At 45.7% G+C, this 26,305-nt stretch overlaps 1 protein-coding gene across 7 annotated transcripts in view; it reads left to right on the top strand.

Annotated features, from left to right (window-relative positions):
* The window catches only part of RBM6 (RNA binding motif protein 6), a 139,360-nt gene extending 122,469 nt beyond the window's left edge, over positions 1-16,891 (top strand). For all 7 annotated transcript variants that reach the window (XM_024244606.3, XM_024244609.3, XM_054550724.2 and 4 more), the window contains 8 exons: positions 177-262; positions 667-813; positions 4,668-4,763; positions 5,876-6,136; positions 8,327-8,401; positions 10,092-10,189; positions 14,832-14,961; positions 16,650-16,891. In XM_024244606.3, coding sequence (XP_024100374.1) covers positions 177-262; positions 667-813; positions 4,668-4,763; positions 5,876-6,136; positions 8,327-8,401; positions 10,092-10,189; positions 14,832-14,961; positions 16,650-16,775 — 1,019 coding nt within the window. In that variant the 3' untranslated portion in view covers positions 16,776-16,891. The remainder of the gene's footprint in view (positions 1-176; positions 263-666; positions 814-4,667; positions 4,764-5,875; positions 6,137-8,326; positions 8,402-10,091; positions 10,190-14,831; positions 14,962-16,649) is intronic.
* The last annotated feature ends 9,414 nt before the right edge of the window (positions 16,892-26,305 follow it).

The following is a 26,305-nucleotide window of genomic DNA, read 5'->3' as shown; positions in this document are numbered from 1 at the left end:
GTGTGATCACAGTTGGCAAGATACACTGTTGACTGAGGGTGCTCATCCAGAGAGAGGCATCTGTAGATGCACCTATTTGTGTTGGTCACCCTAATTCTTGGGTTGTTCTTGATGAGTCTCCAGTAAGGGCTTCATTGGACAGAGACTAACATTGGCTCTGATCTTGTTACCTTTAGCATCATCTGACTGCTACATATATGATTCTGCTACTGGCTACTATTATGACCCCTTGGCAGGAACTTATTATGACCCCAATACCCAGGTGAGTTTGGGGCTTTTTTTTTTTTTTTTACTCTGTCAATGATTCTTTTGAGAAAAGCTCCCATAATTTGCTACTTGAGGATTTTATTCCCTGGATTCTCTGGATGCTCATTGCATGAAAAGTGGAAAAGTTTAGATCTATGGAAACAGAACTGTTGCCTATATGGAAAATCAGTGCCTTGTGGTAATACAGGTAAGAACAGTGTTGCTCTTGAAAAAGTGGACAGTGGGTGGTCTGAATGTGTCCTGGCCCCTGGAGTGGGTTTTTAGATTGATGTGGACTCCTCTTAGGCTTGTAAGTAAAAGAGTTGTTTCTTCCCCTAAAAGGCAACTGTGCGCCTTAGACCTGGAATTGCTGGGAAACTGAAACATTCTGTAGACTTACTTGTTTCAACTGTATCGCAGCAAGAAGTCTATGTGCCCCAGGATCCTGGATTACCTGAGGAAGAAGAGATCAAGGAAAAAAAACCCACCAGTCAAGGAAAGTCAAGTAGCAAGAAGGAAATGTCTAAAAGAGATGGCAAGGAGAAAAAAGACAGAGGAGTGACGAGGGTAAGAGGAATTGTTAATTTACTGTCTTTTGCCACATAGTTATTAAAATGTTGGAGGTATGAACAGAGGATATCTATGTTTGCAAGTGTAAAGTAACTTTAAAAATACTCTGTCAGCCGGGCGTGGTGGCTAATGCCTGTAATCCCAGCGCTTTGGGAGGCCAAGGCAGGCGGATCACGAGGTCAGGAGATCGAGACCATCCTGGCTAACATGCTGAAACCCCTGTCTCTACTAAAAATACAAAAATTAGCTGCGTGTGGTGGTATACGCCTGTAGTCCCAGCTACTCGGGAGGCTGAGGCAGGAGAATTGCTTGAACCCTGGAGGCAGAGGTTGCAGTAAGCCGAGATCGCGCCACTACACTCCAGCCTGGCAACAGAGCAAGACTCTGTATCAAAAAAAAAAAACAAAAACAAAAAAACACTCTATTAATGAGTATTTTTACCTGGTGTAGGCAATTCCCTCACCTCTTATATCCCAACTCTCTCTCTTTTACAAATGGGAGAACTATGGATGGTAGAACAAAGTGACCCAGCTCAAATCCCAACACCTCAGCTCCATACATTTTCACTTTTCTACGTTCCTTTTTTAGTGTTTGACTTTATACACATTTCTCTAGTTGTAATTATAGCAGGAGATACTGTTTAATCACTTTTTATCATAAGTATTTTTTCCACGTTTCTATATACTCTCTTATTTTTAATGGCTACATGGTAAAAATTCACGGTATAACTGTACCTTCATTTTCTTCATCTCTCCTACATTATTTGTCTTCTCTTTCTAATCTTTTCTTTCTCCTTTTTTTTTTTTTTTTTTTTTCTGAGACAAAGTCTTCCTCTGTCTCCCAGGTTGGAGTGCAGTGGCATGATCATAGCTCACTGCAACATCAAACCCATGGGCTTAAGCAATCCTCCCACCTCAGCCTCCCAAGTAGTGGGGACTACAGGCATGAGCCACCATGACCAGCTAATTTTTGCTTTTTTGTAGAGACAGGATCTTGCTAGATTGACCAGGCTGATCTCGAACTTCTGGCCTCAAGTAAGCTTACTGTCTCAGTCTCCCAAAGTGCTTCAGTTACAGGCAAGACCCACCTTGCTCGCCTCTTTCTAATCTTATACTGTCATAGTATATAACATTTAGCATTTTGTTTCTTCTTTTAAATTACTCCCTATGGCACATTTTCAGAATCAGAGATGATGAACATTTTTACATCTAATACAAAATCAAATTATTAGGCAGGGCGCAGTGGCTCACACCTGTAATCCCAGCACGTTGGGAGGCCAAGACAGGTGGATGCCTGAGTTTAGGAGTTTGACACCAGCAATATGGTGAAACTCCATCTCTACCACAAATACAAAAAAAATTAGCTGGCTATGGTGATGCATGCCTGTAGTCCAAGCTACTTGGAAGACTGAGTTAAGAGGCTCACTTGAGCCCAGGAGATTGCAGTGAGCTGTGATTGCGCCACTGCATTCCAGCATGGACAACAGAGCCAGACTTGTCTCAAAAAAAAAAAAAAAAAAGAAAATCTGCCGGGCATGGTGGCTCATGCCTGTAATCCCAACACTTTGAGAGGCCAAGGCAGGCAGATTACTTTAGGTCAGGAGTTTGAGACTGCCTGGCCAATATGGTGAAACCCCCATCTCTACTAAAAAGACAAAAATTAGCTGGATGTGGTGGCGCAAGCCTGTAGTCCCAGCTACTCAGGAGGCTGAGGCAGGAGAATCTCCTGAACCTGAGAGGCAGAGGTTGCAGTGAGCCGAGATCACACCTACCTTGATATCAGTTATGCATTACTGAAAATGGATGAATTTGCTTGTGGTTCAATTCATAACACCTTTTTTTCCCTTCTTTTTTTTTTTTTTTTTTTTTTTGAGACGGAGTCACTCTGTCGCCCAGGCTGGAGTGCAGTGGCGCGATCGATCTCGGCTCACTGCAACCTCCGCCTCCCAGGCTCAAGGGATTCTCCTACCTCAGCCTCCTGAGTAGCTGGGATATCAGGCGCCGCCACCACGCCTGGCTAATTTTTGTATTTTTAGTAGAGACGCGGTTTCACCATGTTGGTCAAGTTGGTCTCAAACTCCTGACCTCGTGATCCGCCCACCTCAGCCTACCAAAGTGCTGGGATTACAGGCATGAGCCACCGCGCCCGGTCTTTTTTTCCCCTTCTAACACTGTTAGTTGTTTAGAGATACAGAAAAGAGGAGAGTGTGTGTGTGTGTTTAAGAACTTAGAGTCATATTGATTTGATATTTGGACTCTGCTTCAGCCACTTAATCTGTCAAACTGTATTCCCAATCATTTGTAAAATTAAGATATTAAAGCTTACATAGGAGGATTGTAGTAAAGTCTGAAGAAAATGTTTATATATACGTGCCTCATCTGGTCTGACATACAGTAATCATGCAATACATACTAACATTGTATTTTATTTTATTTTATTTTTTGAGACAGAGTCTCTCTCTGTCGCCCAGGCTGGAATGGAGTGGCACGATCTCGGCTCACTGCAACCTCCGCCTCCCAGATTCCAGCAGTTCTCCTGCCTCAGCCTCCCAAGTAGCTGGGATTACAGGCCAAAACCACCACACCCAGCTAATTTTTATTTTTACTAGAGACGGGGTTTCACCGTGTTGGCCAGGCTCGCCTTTAACTCCTGACCTCAAGTGATCTGCCTGCCTCGGCCTCCCAAAGTGCTGGGATTACAGACATGAGCCACTGCACCTACTGATGTTATGTATTTTAAAGGTTCTTTATTTCAAATTCACTGTAGCAATGTTACAGATATTTCCGTAATGTTGAATTAGGAGGTTTGGAAAGTCAGCCTAATTTCAACAGGGTTAACTCTTAATCAGTTTTGTTTTTGTTTTTTTGAGACACAGTCTCGCTCTGTTGCCCAGGCTGGAGTGCAGTGGTGCCATCTTGGCCCACTGCAACCTCTGCCTCCTGGGTTCAAGCGATTTACCTGCCTCAGCCTCCTGAGTAGCTGGGATGACAGGCATCCACCACCACACCTGGCTAATTTTTGTATTTTTAGTAGAGATTGGGTTTCACCATGTTGGCCAGTCTGATCTCAAACTCCTGACTTCAGGTAATCCACCCACCCCAGCCTCCCAAAGTGCTGGGATTACAGGTGTGAGCCACCGCACCCGATCTTAATCAGTTTTTTCTGTTTTTTGTTTTTTTTTTTCTGAGACGGAGTTTTGCTCTTGTTGCCGAGGCCAGAGTACAGTGCCACGATATTGGCTCACTGCAACCTCTGCCTCCCGGGTTCAAGCGATTCTCCTGCCTCGGCCTCCTGAATAGCTGGGATTACAGGTGCATGCCACCACGCCCAGGTAATTTTTATATTTTTAGTAGAGACGGGGTTTTGCCATGTTGGGCAGGCTGATCTTGAACTCCTGACCTCAGTGATCCAGCCGCCTCAGCCTCCCAAAGTGCTGGGATTACAGGTGTGAGAGCCACCGCACCTGGCCTTTATCAGCTTTTTTTTTTTTTTTTTTTTTTTTTTTTTTTTTTTTTTGAGAGGGAGTCTTGTTCTGTCACCCAGGCTGGAGTACAGTGGCACAATCTTGGCTCACTGCAAGCCCCGCCTCCCGGGTTCATTCTCCTGCCTCAGCCTCCTGAGTAGCTGGGACTACAGGTGCCCGCCACCACGCCCAGCTAATTTTTTGTAATTTTAGTAGAGATGGAGTTTCACTGCGTTAGCCAGGGTGGTCTCGATCTTCTGACCTTGTGATCCACCTGCCTTAGCCTCCCAGAGTGCTGGGATTATAGGTGTGAGCCACCGCACCCAGCCCAGCCTTTATCAGTTATTATGAGCGAATATCATGTGAGAGTTACCTCTGGTATGATCAGTTTCAGGAAAATGCCAGTGAAGGGAAGGCCCCCGCAGAAGACGTCTTTAAGAAGCCCCTGCCTCCTACTGTGAAGAAGGAAGAGAGTCCCCCTCCAGTAAGACCAACATTAATCCCCTGGACCTAGGGCTGGGGCTGGGGATGGTTCTGAGTAGAAGAGGAAGCGCAAAGGCTGATGCCTTCCTCTGGTGTTGGTCTTTTACCTCACTATGTCTCCCGACTAAAGATTCCTATTTCTTTTGAGTACAAGCATGAGATAAAGTTTTCTGTCTGCTAATGGGGGTATTACTGGAGAACGAGAGGCAGTTATCTGGCCTCTTTCTCTCTACCCTGTGCCATTCTTACCAGACGAGATGCCTAGCCCTTTTTGTCATCTTGTTCTTGTCAGTTCTCTAAATCACCAAGGAAACCCGTTTTTTCAGCCTTAATCTTTCCTGCCTTTTGGCGTCACACAAGAATCTCTTAGATATGGAGTGCATGCATGGTCATTTTTCATAGTTTCTGCCTGTTCAGAGTGAATGATGCTAATATTGGTGCCCATTTTTTAGATGCCTTCAAGCAATAGTCTCAACCTAATCACCAGTGATTCTGATTGAATGCAGGTGTATAACAATAGTGACCATGCATTATTTATTTATTTTGATTGATCATAGACCAATGATTATGCATCATTATTTAACAGTTCTTATAAGGTACCCTTTTCCTGCTCCACATTATTAATTCAGCTCATTGTAGCATCTATCTTAACCATGCTTTGCCTTTACCTTACGTATGAGCTGGATCTGTCTACCCAAGTGCCTATTAATGCAGTTGCTTTTAGTTTACTTCCTAAATCCTCTTTGCTAGAGTCTTAATGAAAGTCATCTTTTCTTCCCTCCATGAGTTACAGTAATTTGGAGGTATTTATCTCTTCCTCTTTGTAATTTGTAACCTTTTACTATTTTCTAGTTTATTTTCCTTTCTCTTCTTTCTCCTCACATTCTGTTGCTAGAGTCACTTCTAAAGGAATCTTTCTTGTTTATCTTGATGAGCAAGGAGCAAAGCCAAGCTCTGGCCATGTTGCTTCCATCCGGGAAATGAGCAGCATGGCTAGTGAGTTTATTTTGAACCCAATTCAATGAAATGAGATGCTCGTATCAGAATATCCAAAAAAAAGGACCCCAAAATATAGGTTGAATTTGGTATTGATCCCTGGCCTTCTCCTTCCAGCCTAAAGTGGTAAACCCACTGATCGGCCTTTTGGGTGAATATGGAGGAGACAGTGACTATGAGGAGGAAGAAGAGGAGGAACAGACCCCTCCCCCACAGCCCCGCACAGCACAGCACCAGAAGCGAGAGGAGCAAACCAAGAAGGAGAATGAAGAAGACAAACTCACTGACTGGAATAAACTGGCTTGTCTGCTCTGCAGAAGGCAGTTTCCCAATAAAGAAGTTCTGATCAAACACCAGCAGCTGTCAGACCTGCACAAGGTATTAGGGGAAGGAGCTATGCCCTTTCAAAGTGTTGACTCTTGGCCGGGCTTTGTGGCTCATGCCTAGCCACAAAGTGTAATCCTAGCACTTTGGGAGGCCAGGGTGGGTGGATTGCCTGAGCTCAGGAGTACAAGACCAGTCTGGGCAACATGGTGAAATCCCCTTTGTACTAAAATACAAAAAATTAGCCAGGTGTGGTGTTGTGTGCCTATAGTCCCAGCCACTCGGGAGGCTGAGGCAGGAGAATTGCTAGAACCTGGGAGGCAGAGGTTGCAGTGAGCCAAGATCGTGCCACTGCACTCTAGCCTGGGTAACAGAGCAAGACTCCGTCTCTTAAAAAAACAAAAAACAAAACAAAAAACTGTTGACTCTTATTATTAATGGGGATTATAGGGAATAAAAAAGATTATTTAGGCTGGGCCTGGTAGTTTACACCTGTAATCCCAGCACTTTGGTAGGCTGAGGCAGGTAGATCACTTGAGATCAGGAGTTTGAGACCAGCTTGGCCAACATGATGAAACTGTCTCTGCTAAAAATACAAAAATTACCTGGATGTGGTGGCGCATGCCTGTAATCCCAACTACTTGGGAGGCTGAGGCAGGAGAGTCGCTTGAACCTGGGAGGCAAAGGTTGCAGTGAACCAAGATCACGCCACTGCACTCCAGCCTGGGTGACAGACCAAGACTCTATCTTAAAAAAAAAAAAAAAAAAAGCAGCAGCTTATACAATCCTTCCTCAGTGTATATCAGCCCCAGTTCCTATCATTAAAACAGTCCAATTCAAGAATGAATTGCTCTGGATTAAGGTTATGCCTACCCTCAAAGAACTTCCATGTATAGGCCCAAGCCAAGCATTATGACTGTGGCTAGGGTGCCAAATATGGAGGATGGGTAGGAAGAGAAAGGGTTGTGGAATAGGACATTACTTGCTGGGTTTCTCATCTTAGCTCTGTCATTAACGTTACAGTTGGACCTCAGATAAGCCCCTTTTCTTCTTTGGTCCTTGTAACTTCATCTGGTTCTATCCAGCTCTGACATGTGCAGTTTTCACCATAGGTGAGTCAAATTCTGCCATTTCTTCATGTAGTAATATTGTTATGAGCCACAGCACAACATCTATACTTGGGATGTTAAACTGACATACATTGATCTTCCCCTGCAGTATTCCCATTTATATGAACTGACCAAGGATCCAAATTATGGACAAATAAAGTCCCTAAATGGACTCACATTCTCAGAGCAATTTGTTTCACACCCCTTCTCTAGTAGATGTTGCAAGAGCAGGTGATAGAACTAGATTCAGACTTTCTCTGAATACAGAGCTCAAAGTTTTATTTAGCTAAAAGCTGAGACGTTCTGCTTTTGGTAATAGGTACACTACTTTTCCCAGCCATCTCTGTGGAGGCTTTGCAAAGATAGGACTCTGAAAAGCTCCTCCTGATAATCCCTGGAACAGACTACCTCCCAAGTCCTTTGACCTGAAATTGTGAATTGTCAGACTGACACATTGAAATTTCACCCATCTGATGTAAATACTAATAAATGGCTAAAGAGATAAAAAGTAATCGTCAGGAAAGAGGAGCCACAGGTCTGGTGAATTTACAAACTGAAGTGGTCATAGGACAGTGGAAAGTAGACTGTAGTACTCTTCCTTTCCTTAAGGTTGTCTGCTACAAAGAACCACCACTTCATGTAAGAGCTGCTTTGGACTCCTTAAGTTTCATATATATGCCTGAGGGCTTGTGTAGTAGAGCCATGTGTGAGGAATTTGCAACTCTCAGAGCAGTCTCTTGGAACCCTGGGGCTCCTTTTCATGTTTCTCTGGGGGCTAAAAGAGTGACTCATGTCTGGGAATGGTATGTATGGCAGAGTATGTGGGCATTTGGTTTTCTTCACTGGTGTGCCCACATCCTCTGTCCCATGATTTTCAACTTAGATAAAGAGATAGATATTTGTTTCCCACATCTTGGAGATAAGTAAAATGATATTCCTCTTATGCCATACCACATAACTAATCTGCATGACAAGACCAGTTAGGGATTGTTGCTTGCAGGATACAGTGATCATTTAGTAGATCTGGTCAATCAGAAGAGCTACAATCCAAAAGCAACTATTGGGAAAGGCCTAGAAGCATTTCTAGGACCATTGTTTCTTAGACCTATACTCATAGAATTGCCTCTCTCCTCAGCAAAACCTGGAAATCCACCGGAAGATAAAACAGTCTGAGCAGGAGCTAGCCTATCTGGAAAGGAGAGAACGAGAGGTAAACTTTGGTGACCTATTATTCCCTTGACTTCAGCTCTTTTTGCTTTCTGATGTAGACTTCATAGGCTGTGCTGATCCCTCCTTATAAGAAGATGGAGAACAAAAGCAGCCTCAAAAGATAGGGCATACATTTGCCAAATTATATAATACAATCAAAATAGGTGCTTTTTATTATTTGTAAGTTTATACTTCAATAAAGTTGATATCTTTTTAAAAGGTGGTGTTAGGGTCTCTAGGTAGATAACACTCCTCTTTCCTGCTTAGCTTTTAAATTAATTGAGTTAATGAACAAGTGTTGAATAGCACTGCTGAAATAGCATCTTTTACTATTAAAGGCTAAGCTGGAGGAAATAGCTTAGTGTCAGAGTCAAATGGACTTGCTACCTCAACCACACAGTTAGGGTGAATTACCCAGTCATAGGCTTCACTGGCCTTTCTCATGATGGTTAGGAACCCACCTATGGGTCAGGCACGGTGGTTCACACCTGTAATCCCAGTACTTTGGGAGGCTGAGACGGGCGGATCACTTGAGCTCACAGGTTTGAAACCAGCCTGGGCAACATGGCGAAATCCTATCTCTACAAAAAATATAAAAATTAGGTGGACATAGGGGTGTGTGCCTGTAGTCCCAGCTACTTGAGAGGCTGAGGGAGGATCGCATGAGCTGGGAGGCAGAGGTTGCAGTGAGCTGAGATTGTGCCACTGCACTCCAGCCTGGGTCATAGAGCCAGACCTTGTCTCAAAAAAAAAAAAAAAAAAGGAATCCACCTGTGGAGAGCCAGGCACAGTGGCACATGCATGTAATCTCAGCAGTTTAGGAGGCTGAGGTGGGAGAATTGCTTGAGCCCAAGAGTTCCAGGCTGCAGGGAGCTATGATCACAGCCCTGTACTCCAGACTGGGTCACAGAGTAAGTCCCTGTCTCAAAACCAAACAAAAGAATCCACCTATGGAGGATTGTTAGAGATAGTGAATTCACAAACTGAACTGGCCATAGGACAGTGGAAAGTAGATTGTAGTACTTTTCCTTTCCTTAGAGTTGTCTACTACAAAGAACCACCTCTCCATGTAAGAGCTGCTTTGGACTCCTTAAGTTTTATATTATATGCCCGAGGGCTTGTGTAGTGGAGGGCTTGTGTACTTTCCCGTGCTTCTCAGAAGGGGAAAAGGCAGCTGAACCAAGCATGCCAACTTATCCTTTCCAAATTTTTAAGTCAGGAAGTCACTGCTTTCTCTAGAAGAATGTGTAAAGGAGTGAGAGATTCCAGGAGTTACCAAGTGAGCTACTTTCACTTTAAAAGAAATAACAAGGCTGGGTGCGGTGGCTCACACCTGTAATCCTAGCACTTTGGGAGGCCGAGGCTGGTGAATCATGAGGTCAGGAGTTCGAGACCAGCCTGACTAACATAGTGAAACCCCATCTCTACTAAAAATAGAAAAATTAGCTGGGCATTGTGGCACTCACCTGTAGTCCCAGCTACTTGGGAGGCTGAGGCAGGAGAATCGCTTGAACCTGGGAGGCGGAGGTTGCAGTGAGCCGAGATCACGCCAGTGCCCTCCAGCCTGGGCAACAGAATGAGACTCTGTCTCAAGAAAAAAATAATAATAAGAACAGCAATGGGGTAGAATTTCCCCACTCCCCAATTCCCTCAGGTGGAAATCTCAGGTCTGCTCTTCTGCTTACCAACAGGGAAAGTTTAAAGAAAGAGGAAATGATCGCAGGGAAAAGCTCCAGTCTTTTGACTCTCCAGAAAGGAAACGGATTAAGTACTCCAGGGAAACTGACAGGTAAGCCAGGAACTCCTCATTCAGCCTAGGCCTCAAGGCCTAATGATAAAACCACCTCCTCCTTCACCTGTACTGCTGTTTTCTGTCTCAGGGAGATGATATTATGAGTAGATTCTGTCTGAACTGCTAAAACATGAGGTCTAGGCCAGCCTTTTGACTATCTGTCTTTATACGGGGAGTGTGCATGGAAGGTTGGCTGGCAGCTTTGCCTTCCCAAAGCCAGGGCTGGAGTAGCCATGATCGGGAACCCTTTCTGTCTTCATCAGTAATACTGCACCCTCTTTACAGGCCTGATAAGAATGTCACACTCTTGGGCTATTTCTCTAGGGAACCTCCATTCTCACACATAGGTACTAAATAAATGGTTGGCTGCTGATGGAGATGTATGATATCTAGCTTCCTATACTTGTTTTCAGTCAGCTAGTTCCCAAGTTGTAAGCCCAGAGTTATATAGAATTTGTTGATAACCCACTGTTTACAGGTGTTAAGTGCAAGAAATACTCAGGTGGACAAGACATAGATTATCCTTGACTGAACACAGAATAGACAAGACTTAGGTGATGGTGCGTCTCATAGGGCAGACACAGAAATCAGTGGGGAAGGGAAGGGCATTTCAGGGAATTTCATATACCAGGGATACAAGAGCTTATGATGTGTCTGAGGAGTTGCAAATAGTTTGATGGTCCTGAACACTGCAGGTATATTGTTGAGTGACAGTAGATAAGCCTGGTCCAAAAGATGCAGGCCAGTTCATGAAGTTTAAATATCTTGAACACCATGCTAAGGCTTTATCTTAAAGGCAGTGGAAGGTCATGGAATAATTTTAAGCAGGGTATTGACTTAGCTTTGCATTTTGGAGAGATTACTAATTATGTGGAAGATGAGTTTGTAGAGAGATAATGCATTATGCAAATTCTATAGTAATTCAAGTGAGAGATCATGATTGCCTGAGTGAAGGTGATGAGTCTAGAAAGGAGAGTGGCCTATAATCCCAACACAGAGAGGCTGAAGAAGGAGGATCTCTTGAGCCCAGGAGTTCAAGGCCAGCCTAGGCAACATAGGGAGAAAGGAGACCCTGCCTCTATTTAAAAAAAAAAAAGAAAAGAAAAGGAGTGTGGCTTAGAGAGAGGTGTCAGATCTGCCAGTCTTTGTGATCACCTGGGGAAAGGGAGAAGTCGCTGATGGTGCTTAGGTCTCTGGTCTCTGGATAGCTAGGAGGAGAAGGGACAGTAAAGGCCTTGAAAAGGAAAAATAGGGGCCAGGCGTGGTGGCTTACACCTGTAATCCCAGCACTTTGTGAGGCCGAGGAGGGTGGATCGCGAGGTCAGGAGTTCAAGACCAGCCTGGCCAAGATGGTGAAACCCCTTCTCTACTAAAAATGTAACAATTAGCTGGGTGCTGTGGCAGGCGCCTGTAATCCCAGCTACTCAGGAGGCTGGGGCAGAAGAATCGCTCAAACCCAGGAGGCAGAGGTTGCAGTGAGCTGAGATCATGCCACTGCACTCTAGCCTGGGCAACAGAGCAAGACTCTGTCTCAAAAAAAAAAAAAAAGAAAAGAAAAGGAAAAATGGGGCCAGGTGTGGTGGCTCACACCTGTAATCCCAGCACTTTGGGAGGCCGAGGCAGGTGGATCACTTAAGGTCAGGAGTTCGAGACCAGCCTGGCCAACATGGTGAAACCCTGTCTCTACCAAAAATATAAAAAAATTAGCCAGGCGTGGTGGTGGGTACCTGTAATCCCAGGTACTCGGGAGACTGGGGCAGGAGAATCGCTTGAACATGGGAGGTGGAGGTTGCAGTGAGCCAAGATTGCACCACTGTACTCTAGCCTGGGTAATAGAGCGAGACTCCAAATCAAAAAAAAAAAAGAAAAGAAAAGGAAAAGTGGGTAACAAGTGGATGCATGAGCAGGAGGAAAGGGAGATGATTGACAGAGCAAGGCCCCTGAGGAGGCTGGACGGGGTCTGGGGCTCTGGCATTCCAGCTTATTTGATCCAACCCACAATAAGAGAAGTATTTTTGTATCATGGCCCAATAATAAAGTGTGTGTGCACACAACTGAAAAAGTTTTCATCTAAAATACTTTCTTACTAGGTACAGTGAACCCTGATATTTTTATTCAAGTCTAGTCTCTGTTCATTTTTATGAGTTGTTACAGTGGGACCATTTAGTGTGACATTCCATTGGGTCATTCTCTGCAATTTGAAATACAGTGGATTAGGACTAGGTGAAGGAGTCAGCCATCAGGAGGAAGGACACCTTGGCCTTGAGTCTTCTGGGACAAGGCTTAGGTGGGGTGCAGAAAGAGACCCTTCTTTATTCTCAGCACCCTTCATACTACATTCTCCTGGCTCTTCTCCTTTCCAGTCACCTTTTCTTCTCCTCTTCCTTTTCTGGGTAAATCCAGGTGTTCTCTAGGACTTTTCTCTCAGTGCTTCTTTGGTCTTGCTGCTCTACCCTCTTGACCTGGGCTTTCTAAGGTACCCATGGCCTCAACCACCACCACAGTCTAACAAATCCAAATCTCCTGTATTATTATTTCAGAGTAGCAGCATCATAGCATCACTGTTTACATGGTCTGATCCATCCTCCTCCTTTATCTGCTGTGTCCAATTAGTGACCACATCCCTAATTAAGTCTTGCCCCCTGTCTTTAGTCTGTTTTATGATACCATAACTGAATACCACAGACTGGGTAATTTATAATGAACAGAAATTTATTTGGCTCATGCTTCTGGAGGCTGGGAGGTCCAAGACTGAGGAGCTGCATCTGGTGAGGGCCTTCTTGCTGTGTCACCCCATGGTGGAAAGTGAAAGAACAAGAGAGCTTAGGCAAAAGAGGGGGTTGGGAGAAGGAAACCAAGACTAATCATTTTATCGGGAGAACCCACTCCCGCAATAACAGCATTAATCCATTTGTGAGGGCAGAGCTCTTATGACCTAATCACTTCCTAAAGTTTCACCTCTCAATACTGTTGCATTGGGGATTATGTTTCCAACATATGTACTTTGAGGGACACATTTAAACCACAGCATCTCCCATTCTATTCCACCTCCACACTGGACTCCCAGTCTTTGCTCCCACTGTTCTTCAGTCCATTCTCTACCCTGCCACCAAAATGACCTTTGTAAAGAGAAATCTACTCTTATAACTTGTCTTTTTACAAACCATATACCTTGCCTACAGGGAGGCCTGAGCTCCAACTTTTGCCTGAAGGATGAGGTTCAGAGACGTGATTTAGCTTAATAAGTTCAAGGTTTTTTACAGTCTGACCCCATGCAGCCTTTTTTTTTTTTTTTTCTTTTTTTTTGAGACAGAGTCTCATTCTGTCGCCCAGGCTGGAGTGCAATGGCACGATCTTGGCTCACTGCAACCTCCACCTCCCAGGTTCAAGCGATTCTAACTGCCTCAGCCTCCCGAGTAGCTGGGACTACAGGCTAATGTTTGTATTTTTAGTAGAGAGGGGTTTCACCATGTTGGTCAGGGTGGTCTCAAACTCCTGACCTCAGGTGATCCACCCGCCTTGGCCTCCCAAAGTGCTGGGATTACAGGCGTGAGTCACCGCACCCGGCCACCAAGCAGCCTTACCTTTGTCAGTTTCTACTACTCCTCTCTTGGACAAATTGTCTGTCGTGTCTCCTTGCTTGTGTCCTCCTTTTCTCTTACACAAACTCCTTATTTAGAGATCCAATTCAGATGTATCTTCCTGTTGAAATTCCTGTCATTTTTGGTGATGCCCCTTCAGAGTTTACATTCCTTCTACTGCATTTCTCTTTTTTTTTGAAACGGAGTTTCACTCTTGTTGCAGGCTGGAGTGCAATGGCGCGATCTCAGCTAACCACAACCTCCGCCTCCTGGGTTCAAGTGATTCTCCTGCCTCAGCCTCCCAAGTAGCTAGGATTACAGGCATGCGCCACCACACCCGGCTAATTTTGTATTTTTAGTAGAGACAGGGTTTCTCCATGTTGGTCAGGGGGGTCACAAACTCCCAACCTCAGGTGATCTGCCCACCTCAGCCTCCCAAAGTGATTCCTTCTACTGTATTTCTATAGCAGACATCTACTGTTGCTACATCCATGGTTGAGCTCTCTTCAATGTTCTGTAAGCATCTCTTGACATAATTTTTGAGACCTTTCTTGTGAACAGGGCCATATCTTAGTAGCCTGTGTACCCAACAACAAAGCATAGCTATCAGGCACTCAGAGGTACTGTTTAATATACTTACTTAATAAGAGGCAGATATGAATCAAGAGGACAGAGATTTTATATTAGGCTTATAAGCAGGTCACCTTGAAAATAATGGTGTCAGGTTGGGCACGGTGGCTTATGCCTGTAATCTAGCACTTTGGGAGGCCAAGGCGTGCGGATTACCTGAGGTCAGGAGTTTGAGAGCAGCCTGGCCAACACGGTGAAACTCTGTCTCTACTGAAAAAAAAAAAAAAATTAAAAATTAGCCGGGTGTGGTGGCAGGCACCTGTAATCCCAGCTAATCGGGAGGCTGAGGCAGGAGAATCGCCTGAACCCGGGAGGCAGAGGTTGCAGTAAGCTGAGTTCGAGCCATTGCACTCCAGCCTTGGCAAAAAGAGTGAAACTCCGTCTCAAAAAAAAAAAAAAGGAAGTGATGGTGTCTGCTTCTTTTGCAGTGATCGTAAACTTGTTGATAAAGAAGATATCGACACTAGCAGCAAAGGAGGCTGTGTCCAACAGGCTACTGGCTGGAGGAAAGGGACAGGCCTGGGATATGGCCATCCTGGATTGGCTTCATCAGAGGAGGTAAAATGGTTTCCATCTTTTGGGGGGTGACATGAACCTGGAATGTAATTAACTTTCACTTTCTGGCCTAGAGTGATGTCTTTGCCATTTTGCTGGGCTTTCTCTACTGCTGGGATAGGACATGAGAGTTGAACACTTCAGCCTTGAATACTGGGTTATAGCTTGGCAGGCTGGGCCCTTTGCAGTTTGGAGTTAGGAAGAGAAGGAAGGAGTTGGAATGGATTTCATCATACTCTTACACGGAGTAAATAGTAGAGCAGTATCTGAGGCAGTTTGAGACTGAAGAATCATTTGGTCAGAAGAACCAGGGAATCAGCAATGAAAGGTACAGAGGCATCTCTGAGAGGGACTGTCAGCGGAAGTCTTTGGTGGCTAAAATTTAAGGAGCATGTTGTTCTGGTTCCCATGAAGGACTTTGCCCCTCATATTTCAAGAGCCTCTAGAAAAGGTGATAAGAGGGAACATTACCCATTTTGTGTTGGCTTGGTTCTCCTCTGAAAATGCCAACCATAAGAGATTCGCTTATTTCTCTCCTACTGAGCTTCTCATATCTCTGGTATTAAAGCCTGTATCTTGCAATCATAGCATCACCACCCACCTTATTCATCTTGGGTATTTGTTTAATAATGAAAGATTCTTTTTTTTTTTTTTTTTTTTTTCCGAGACAGAGTCTTGCTCTGTTGCCCAGGCTGGAATGCAGTGGTGCGATCAAGATCTTGGCTCACTGCAACCTCCACCTCCCCAGTACAAGCGATTCTTCTGCCTCAGCCTCCTGAGTAGCTGGGATTACAGGTGCGTGCCACCATACCCAGCTAATTTTTGTGTTTTTAGTAGAAACAGAGTTTTGCCATGTTGGCCAGGCTGGTCTCGAACTCCTGGCCTCAAGTGATCCACCCACCTCAGCCTCCCAAAGTGTTGGGATTACAGGCGTGAGCCACTGTGCCTGGCCAAAAGATTCTTAAAAAAATTATCCTGCCAGGGTCCGGGCGCGGTGGCTTATGCTTGTAATCCCAGCACTTTGGGAGGCCGAGGTGGGTGGATCACGAGGTCAGGAGTTTGAGACCAGCCTGACCAATATGATGAAACCTCCGTCTCTACTAAAAATACAAAAATTAGTCGGGCGCAGTGGCGCGTACCTGTAATCCCAGCTACTCAGGAGGCTGAGGCAGAAGAATCGCTTGTACGGGGGAGGCAGAGGTTGCAGTGAGCCAAGATCTTGATCGTGCCACTGCACTCCAGCCTGGGTGACAGAGTGAGACTCTGTCTCAAAAAAAAAAAATATTCTGCCGGGTGTGGTGGCTCACGTCTGTAATCCCAACACTTTGGGAGGCCGAGGTGGGCGGATCACTTGAGGCCAGGAGTTTGAGACCAGCCTGGCCAACATGACAAAACCCTGTCTCTACTAAAAATACAAAAATTAGCTGGGCATGGTGGCAGGCGCCTATAGTCCCAGCTACTCAGAGGCTGAGGCACAAGAATTGCTTGAACCTGGGAGGCAGACTTGCAGTGAGCCCAGATCGCACCACTGCACTCTAGCCTGGGTGACAGAGCATGACTCCATCTAAAAAAAAAAAAAAAATTATCCTATGTACTGCTCCTTACTAGTCCAGAAATGCCTGTGGTCAAAGACCAGCGCTGAGGCTAATTAATCTATAGGGCCCACTTCATAGTTTGTCTTTGTTTTATAGGCTGAAGGCCGGATGAGGGGCCCCAGTGTTGGAGCCCCAGGAAGAACCAGCAAAAGACAGTCCAACGAAACTTATCGAGATGCTGTTCGAAGAGTCATGTTTGCTCGGTATAAAGAACTCGATTAAGAATGGAGACAAGTTCCGTGGGACACAACCTCCTTCTTGTTTTGTTTGTCTCTCCTTTTCTTTTGTTACTGTTCTTGCTGCTAGAACTTTTTTAAATAAACTTTTTTTCAGTGTGATTATCTTTTTATTATTTTTTTTTCCCCAGAGATGGGTGGGAGTGGGGCTACTGGTAGGAGAGAGCGAGTGCTCCCCGTCTCTACTAAAAATATAAAAATTAGCCGGGCATGGTGGTGGGCGCCTGTAATCCCAGCTACTGGAGAGGCTTAGGCAGGAGAATCACTTCCAGGAGGTGGAGATTGCAGTGAGCTGAGATTGCGCCACTGTACTTCAAGCCTGGGCAACAAGAGCAAGACTCCATCTCAAAATAAAATAAAATAAAAGGACTATATAAGGCCAGGTACGGTAGGTAGCTCACTCCTGTAATCCCAGCACTTTGGGGGGCCAAGGAAGGCGGATCACTTGAGGTCAGGAGTTCAAGACCAGCCTGGCCAACATGGTGAAACCCTGTCTCTACTAAAAATACAAAAATTAGCTGGGCGTGGTGGTGCATTCCCAGCTACTCAGGAAGCCAAGGCAGGAGAATTGCTTAAGCCTGGGAGGAGGTTGTAGCGAGCCGAGATTATGTCACTGCACTCCATCCTGGGTGACAGAGTGAGAAAAAAAAAAAGGACTATATAACCTATAAGCATGTTTTTGTTTTGTTTTAAATTTTGCTCTATTTCTTTGGCTATGAGAGCCTATTATAACTTTTAAAAATCCTGGCCTGCCTGGCATGGTGGCTTATACCTATAATCCCAGCACTTTCAGAAGCTGAGGTGAGAGGATCACTTGAGCCCAGGAGGTTGAGGTGGCAGTGAGTGCAGTGATCACACCACTGCACTCTAACCTGAGCAATGGAGTGAGACCCTGTCTCAGAAAAATAAAATTCCTCAGGGTTACATATCACAGTACTAAAAATTTCATTTTGCACATGTCTCAATGGAAGAATGTTTCTTAGGAAGAGAACTGAGACCACCATCTGGATGGCATAAGGCAGGTCAGATCATCTTTATCAGAACTATTTAGCTGTACTGTCGTGGTGAGAAAGCAGCAATAGGTAATCTGTAAACAAGTGGTTGTGGCTATGTTCTAATAAAACTTTATTCACAAAGACAGAATTGGCCTGTGAGTTTTCGTTTGCCAACTCCTTGCCTAAGGGAATGGTTTGTATACAGAAGGCTGGACCAAGGAGGGCTGAAATATACTCTGTTAAAGGTGAGTGCGGCAGAGGGTTTGGGAGAGATGGGGAGTGAGGAGTGGGAGAGGTTAGGGAGAATATGCTAAGAAGAAAACATCAACAGGAATAGTAAATCTGAATTTATTTGCCATGCTGTGTCTAGATCTAATTTTTCTCTTTAATAAGTCTTTATTCCTCCAAAAGGGAAAACAAACAAACAAAATCAGGAGCACATTAGCTTAGAAACTGAGAGCGCCATGTTGTGGGCCTTGCTACTACTAGTGCTGCGTTACTACGTAAGATGGGCCATTTGAATCTATCAGCACTAGACAAGTGCACTTTTAAAACTCTTCTGATCTAACGATGGTCTGCAGATTCATCTGTGAAGTAACTCATTACTTCCTGTCTGAGTAGGTCAAAATTCTTTTTGGAAGCTGGTCTAGTTTTGTCCTGAACTGGCCAGACCAGGTTTTCCTTCTAACCCTATGTCACCTGACTGGACCTGTCATGAGCTATGGAACACATTAAATGCTTCACTAATGAAGTTGTTAACATAGGCGGCATCCAATTATTAAGTGTTGGTATATGTTTTGAAATCTTAGTCTACTTGTCACTGGGGATTACAGCAAGACTGATGTTGGCCTCTGCCCATATAACTCAGTCCACTGGGAAAAATGGACATTGAGCAATTACTGACAGAATGAGACCCTCAAGGGAGAAATACAGTAAGCTATGGAGATAGCATGACATAGACTTGTTTTTTTGGTTTTTTTGAGACAGTCTTGCTCTGTCGCCAGGCTGGAGTGCAGTGGCGCAATCTCGGCTCACTGCAACCTCTGCCTTCCAGGTTCAAGCGATTCTTCAGCCTCAGCCTCCCAAGTAGCTGGGACTACAGGCGCATGCCACCACGCCTGCTAATTTTTGTATTTTCAGTAGAGACAGGGTTTCACCATGTTGTCCAAGATGGTCTCGATCACTTGACCCTGTGATCCACCCGCCTCGGCCTCCCAAAGTGCTGGGATTACAGGCATGAGCCACCACGCCTGGCCTTTTTTTTTTTTTTTTTTTTTGAGATGCAGTTTTCACTCTTATTGCCCAGGCCGGAGTGCAATGGCATGATCTTGGCTCACTGCAACCTCCACCTCCCATGTTCAAGCAATTGTCTTGCCTCAGCCTCCCTAGTAGCTGGGATTACAGGCGCCCACCACGTGTGACTAATTTTTGTATTTTTAGTAGAGATGGGGTTTCACCATGTTGACCAGGCTGGTCTCGAACTTCTGACCTCAGGGTGATCCGCCCACCTTGGCATCCCAAAGTGCTGAGATTACATCTTCCCTGAAGTAAGTATTTAAGCTCAGACCTAGTTTGGCCCATGGCCTAGGTTGGTTTGTTCTTCCTAGTTTAACTTTTCCTTTGTAGTGGAGATTTTGCTTTTGGAAATAAGGTCTGAAATTTTTTTTTTTTTTTTTTACTTTTAAGTTCTGGGATACACAGGCAGAACGTGGAGGTTCGTCACATAGGTATACATGTACATGTGCGTGGTGGTTTGCTGCACCTATCAACCAATCATCTGGGGTTTTTGTTTGTTTGTTTGTTTGTTTTTTGAGACGGAGTCTTGCTCTGTCACCAGGCTAGAGTGCAATGGCGGGATCTCGGCTCACTGCAACCTCCGCTTCCCGGGTTCAAGCGATTCCCCTGCCTCAGCCTCTGACGTAGCTGGGACTACAGGCACACACCACCACACTCGGCTAATTTTTTGTATTTTAGTAGAGACGGGGTTTCACCATGTTGGCCAGGATGGTCTCAATCTCCTGAACTCATGATCCACCTGCCTCGGCCTCCCAAAGTGCTGGGATTACAGGCGTGAGCCACCTCGCCTGGCGTCATCTAGGTTTTAAGCCCCACATGCATTAGGTATTTATCCTAATCCTCTCCCTCCCCTTGTCCCCGTGTGTGATGTTCCCCTCCCTGTGTCCATGTGTTCTCATTGTTCAACTCCCACTTAGGAGTGAGAACATGCAAGGTCTGAAATTTTTTTTTTCCTTTTTCTTTCTTTTTGAGATGGAGTCTCTCTCTGTTGCCCAGGCTGGAGTGCATGGCGTGATCTCAGCTCACTGTAACCTCTGCCTCCCAGGTTCAAGCGATTCTCCTGCCTCAGCCTCCTGAGTAGCTGGAATTGCAGGCGTCTGCCAGCATGCCCAGCTAATTTTTGTATTTTTGGTAGAGGGGGGGTTTCACCATGTTGGTCAGGCTGGTCTCAAGCTCCTGACCTCAGGTGATTCACCTGCCTCGGCCTCCCAGTGTGCTGGGATTTACAGGCGTGAGCCACTGTGCCCGGCCAACGTCTGAATTTATTTATTTATTTTATTTTTTTTTGAGACGAGTCTCGTGCTGTGGCCCAGGTTTGAGTGCAGTGGCGCGATCTCGGCTCATTGCACGCTCCACCTCCCGGGTTCATTGCCATTCTCCTGCCTCAGCCTCCCAAGTAGCTGGGACTACAGGCGCCCGCCACCATGCCCGGATAATTTTTTGTATTTTTACTAGAGATGGGGTTTCACCATGTTAGCCAGGATGGTCTCCATCTCCTGACCTCGTGATCCACTCACCTCCGCCTCCTAAAGTGCTGGGATTACAGGCGTGAGCCACAGCGCCCTGCCATGAAATTTTTAATACACTTTGTTTTTTTTGTTTTGTTTTTTTTTGAGACAGACTCCCTCTGTGTTATCCAGGCTGGAGTGCAGTGGCAAGATCACAACTGACTGCAACCTCCACCTCCTGGGTTCAAGCAATTTTCCTGCCTCAGCCTCCTAAGTAGCTTGGACTACAGGCACATGCCACTACGCCCCGCTAAGTTTTGTATTTTTTTAGTAGAGACTGGGTTTCACCATGTTGGCCAGGCTGGTCTTGAACTCCTGACCTCAAGTGATCTGCCTGCCTGGGCCTCCCAAAGTGCTGACATTACAGGCCTGAGCCACCATGCCTAGCCTTAATATACTTTTAAAAGCAGTACCAGCTGGGCTTGGTGGCTCACACCTGTAACCCCAGCACTTTGGGAGCCCCAAGCGGTGGATCACTGGAGGTCGGGAGTTTGAGACCAGCCTGATCAACATGGAGAAACCCCATCTCCACTAAAAATACAAAATTTGCCGGGCATGGTGTCGCATGTCTGTAATCCCAGCTACTCGGGAGGCTGAGGCAGGAGAATCGCTTGAACCCAGGAGGCGGAGGTCGCCGTGAGCCGAGATTGCACCATTGCACTTCAGCCTGGGCAACAAGAGCAAAACTCCGTCTCAAAAAAAAAAAAAAACAAAACAAAAGCACCTGATAACTTTTTTTTTCTTTTTGAGACGGAGTCTTGCTCTGTCACCCAGGCTGGAGTGCAGTGGCACAATCTCTGCTCACTGCAAGCTCCGCCTCCTGGGTTCACACCATTCTCCTGCCTCAGCCTCCCCAGTAGCTGGGACTACAGGCGCCTGCCACCACACCCGGCTAATTTTTTTTTGTATTTTTTAGTAGAGATGGGGTTTCACTGTGTTAGCCAGGATGGTCTCAATCTCCTGACCTCGTGATCCACCCACCTTGGCCTCCCAAAGTGCTGGGATTACCAGCGTGAGCCACCGTGCCCAGCCCTTCTTTTTTTTTTTTTTTTTTTTTTGAGACAGTCTCGCTCTGCTTGCTCTGTCACCCAGGCTGGAGTGCAGTGGTGCCATCTCGGCTCACTGCAACCTCTGCCTCCCAGGTTCAAGCAATTCTTGTGGCTCAGCCTCCTGAGTAGCTGGGACTACAGTCACGCACCACCATGCCTGGCTAATTTTTGTATTTTTAGTAGAGACGGGGTTTCACCATGTTGGCCAGGCTGGTTTTGAACTCCTGATCTCAAGTGATCTGCCCACCTCGGCCTCCCAAAGTGCTGGGATTACAGGCATGAACCACCACGCCCAGGCCTCCCAAAGTGCTGGGATTACAGGCATGAGCCACCACGCCCAGGCCTGAGAGCAATGATTTAAGCCTACTCTTAGAATAACCCTGTATGGCAGATGCACCTGAATGTGTGTTCCCAACTAGAGAATCTGGGAGTGACCAACTAGAGCTTCGTTCCTTAACTATGATAAACATCTTAGCCCCTAGTCTGTCACATGGAACACGGGACATACAGGAGATCGAGGCCCTGAGTTTTGGGGGGCAAATGAAGTTTGCCAGGTGGAGGTCATTAGGGAGAGAGTATTATTAAGTGAATATGCTATATATGCTGCATGATGTTTGCAGGCGGTTGCGGTTTTCCTGCCCAGCCCACTGGCACTGGGCCATGCGGATATGTTATCCTGTTATCCAGCCGTCACCACTGGACCATTTCTTTTTCTTTTTTTTTTTTTTTTTGAGACAGTCTCACTCTGTTGCCCAGGCTGAAGTGCAGTGGCGCGATCTTGGCTCGCTGCAACCTCCTTCCCTCAGGTTCAAGCGATTCTCCTGCCTCAGCCTCACGAGTAGCTGAGATTATAGGCACCTGCCATGGCACCTGGCTGACTTTTGTATTTTTAGTAGAGATGGAGTTTCACCATCTTGGCCAGACTAGTCTTGAACTCCTGACATCGTGATCCACCTGCCTCGGCCTCCCAAAGTGCTGGGATTACAGGTGTGAGCCACCACATCCGGCCAGCACTGGACCATTTCTGTACATAAGGTGGTTCTCCTTTCCAGCCCACTGCCACTGGGCTCTCTTCTCTGTATGTAAGCCCCTAATATAAGGTTGTAGATAAAGTATTCGCGGTTTTTGTCATTTAAAGTAATAAAACCTCACATTTCATTTGCTGGCTCTAGGTCTCTTCTTCAGCCTCTTGAACCTGGTTCCTTCCCTTGTTGACGTTAATAGGGTTTCGGCACAACACTTGGGTACTGATTAAAGTAGGAATGAGTGTGAAAACTGTCACCCTGTGATGTCCCTGGGAAGTTCCCTGAGGCTTTTCATGCCAGAGCAGAGATCTTCAGTAATTTTCTTCACTACTTTATCCCTAGGGCCTGGCACAGGGCCTAATGATAATGGCACAGGTACTCAATAAATGAATAAATAATGCTGAGCTCATAGATTTATAGAAAATACTTGTCAGATTGAATTTTGATTGTATCTCTTCCTTAGTTGATCAAAGCCCATCTTTGACAAAAGAAGTCATTTGGTTTCTTGGTATAGGCAAGAATTTTCCCATACAATTTTTTCTTCTTTATCTTCTAGAGCAATAGATCCCAGCCTGGAACCAAAACATGAACCAGTCTCTTCTTTTGCCAAGTGGTAGGAGATTTTTTTTAAAAAACATGATCATGATTTCATTAAAGAGGGGAACTTTTTTTCACATTCAGAAACTAGAAAAGACAATCTTAAAGAACTATCCTTTATTGAACATATGTGGCTTTATTTAAAACAAAGAGCAACTCACTCTGATGTCTTTGTTTTTCTTACATCAGCTACCAGACAGGCCTTTGGCAGCAGAGCTCTGGAGCTCAACAGGGCAATGTCTAAAAGAAGATCAGCTACCAGAGATAATTTGGAGGATGGCACTTACCTCTGGATGAAATCCATCTTTTTTTGCCAGGGACCTCTTCAAGTTTAAGAATTATTTTGCAGGCTGGGTATGGTGGCTCACGCTTGTAATCCCAGCACTTTGGGAGGTTGAGGCAGGAGGATCGCTTGAACTCAGGAGTTCGAGACCAGCCGGGGCAACATGGTGAAACTCCATCTCTACCCCAAAAATACAAAAAATTAGTTGGGCATGGTGGTGTGCGGTCTCAGCTACTCAGGAGGCTGAGGTGGGAGGATCTCTTGACCTGGATAGGTTGAGGTTGCAATGAACCGAGATCATGACACTGCACTCCAACCTGGGTGACAGAGTAAGACCCCGTCTCAAAAAAAAAAAAGATTATTTTGAGGTTTGTGGATAGCTATATAGCTTTTATGACTGGTGGTAAACCCAGCTCAGCAAGCACCTCAGGAATACCCAAAGGTGCTTGTTGAACTGCTTCGGGGACAAGGCAGGCAACAGCTAGTGGCTATGAAGTCTAGTGAGTTCTAGATTCTTGGCATCTGCATCATCCATTGTAGGGTTTGCAATGACGTCATCAATGTTAACTTTTAAATTTCATTAATGCATGTACTCTTTTCTGATATTTTGCATATATGCTTCCCCATAAATTGTATATACTTCCTCTCTAAATACACACACACCACATATATTTCTACATTTTCATCTATATATGTATTGTGTATATACCTATATATAGATATATACACTGACATCCCTCCACTTATTCTTCAAAGATTTGTTTTCCAGAGAGAGAAGAAAATGGTATAGGCACAGTTTTCTGTAACTGATGTATAACTTTCTGTAACTAATGGTATAGGCACAGTTTTCAATTTGTATGTATGACCTGAAAAATCAGTTCTGGCTGGGTGTGGTGGCTCATGCCTGTAATCCTAGCACTTTGGGAGGCTGAGGCAGGTGGATCACCCGAGGTCAGGAGTTCGAAACCAGCCTGGTCAACATGGTGAAACCCCATCTCTACTAAAAATACAAAAATTAGCTGGGTGCGGTGGCGGGTGCCTGTAATCCCAGCTGTTCGGGAGGCTGAGGCAGGAGAATCACTTGAACTCGGGAGGCAGAGGTTGCAGTGAGCTGAGACTGTGCCATTGCACTCCAGCCTGGGCAACAGGAACAAAACTCCATCTCAAACAAATAAACAAACAAAAATGTTTGCAAAGCATCTAGGGCAATAATCTAGCATCTAGTAAAGCGATCAACTAATGTTCCTCATTTTTTAAATTTTTATTATGTTTTGAGATAGAGTCTTGCTGTGTTGCACAAGCTGGAGTGCGGTAGAGCAATCTCGGCTCACTGTAACCTCGGCCTCTTGGGTTCAAGCGATTCTGCTACCTCAGCCTCCCGAGTAGCTGGGATTACAGGTGTGCGCCACCACACCCAGCTAATTTTTGTATTTTTAGTAGAGACGGGGTTTAGCCATGTTGGCCAGGCTGGTCTCGAACTCCTGAGCTCAGCTGATCCGCCGGCCTTGGCCTCCCACAGTGCTTGGATTACGGGCATGAGCCATTGTGCCTGGCCCCTCCTTTTTATTTATTTATTTATTATTATTATTATTATTTTGATTATTATTATTATTTTGAGACTGAGTCTGGCTCTGTCATCCAGGCTGGAGTGCAGTGGCACGATCTCAGCTCACTGCAACCTCCGCCTCCCGGGTTCAAGTGATTCTCCTGCCTCAGCCTCCCTAGTAGCTGGAACTACAGGTGCACGCCACCATGCCCGGCTAATTTTTGTATTTTTAGTAGAGACGCGGTTTCACCATATTGGTCAGGCTGGTCTTGAGGTCCTGATCTCGTGATCCGCTTGCCTCGGCCTCCCAAAGTGCTGGGATTACAGGCGTGAGCCACCGCGTCCAGCCTCCTCTTTTTTTTGAAACGGAGTCTCATTCTGTCGCCCAGGCTGGAGTGCAGTGGCGCAATCTCGGCTCACTGCAAGCTCCGCCTCCCGGGTTCACACCATTCTCCTGCCTCAGCCTCCCGAGTAGCTGGGACTACAGGCGCCCGCCACCATGCCCAGCTAATTTTTTTGTATTTTTAGTAGAGACGGGGTTTCACCGTGTTAGCCAGGATGGTCTCGATCTCCTGACCTTGTGATCTGCCCGCCTTGGCCTCCCAAAGTGCTGGGATTACAGGCGTGAGCCACCACGCCCGGCACCGGCCTCCTTTTTATTTTTTAGCGACAGGTTCTCGCATTGTCCCCAGGCTGGAGTGCGGTGACGAGATCACGGCTCACTGCAGCCTCGACCTCTTGGGCCCAAGCGAACCTCTCACCTCAGCTCCTGAGTAGCTGGGACCAGAGGTGCACGCCACCACGTTCAGTTAATTTTATTTTTTGCAGAGATAGGGTCTGTGTTGCCCAGGCTGGTCTCGAACTCCTGGCCTCAAACGATCCTCCTGCCTCGGCCTCCCAAAATTCTGGCTTGTGAGTGAGCTACCACGCTACGCATGGTCTCCTTTTGAAGTCGAATTAGACAATGTTTTACACCGTGCCAGTGAAAGCAAACTGTACTCTCTACGGCGCTAGTAGCAAAAGCAAAGAATTATTACCATGCCTAATAGAGAGGAGCCCTAAAAACTAATCCAGGTCTGCAAAAGCCGATCGACAACTCTGTGGTGATTTAGAAGAGAATTGCAAGAAATTAACACAGAGCGTCCTACGTGAGAGGATGATCTGGCGACCACATTTCCCGGCAGCCCTCGCGCAGCCAGGCCGCTTCGAGGATTGGA

The sequence above is a fragment of the Pongo abelii genome, chromosome 2, assembly GCF_028885655.2.
Source record: "Pongo abelii isolate AG06213 chromosome 2, NHGRI_mPonAbe1-v2.0_pri, whole genome shotgun sequence".
Taxonomy (NCBI): Eukaryota; Metazoa; Chordata; class Mammalia; order Primates; family Hominidae; genus Pongo; species Pongo abelii.
Note: the sequence above shows the minus strand (reverse complement) of the source record. Positions and strands in the feature narration are given on the sequence as shown.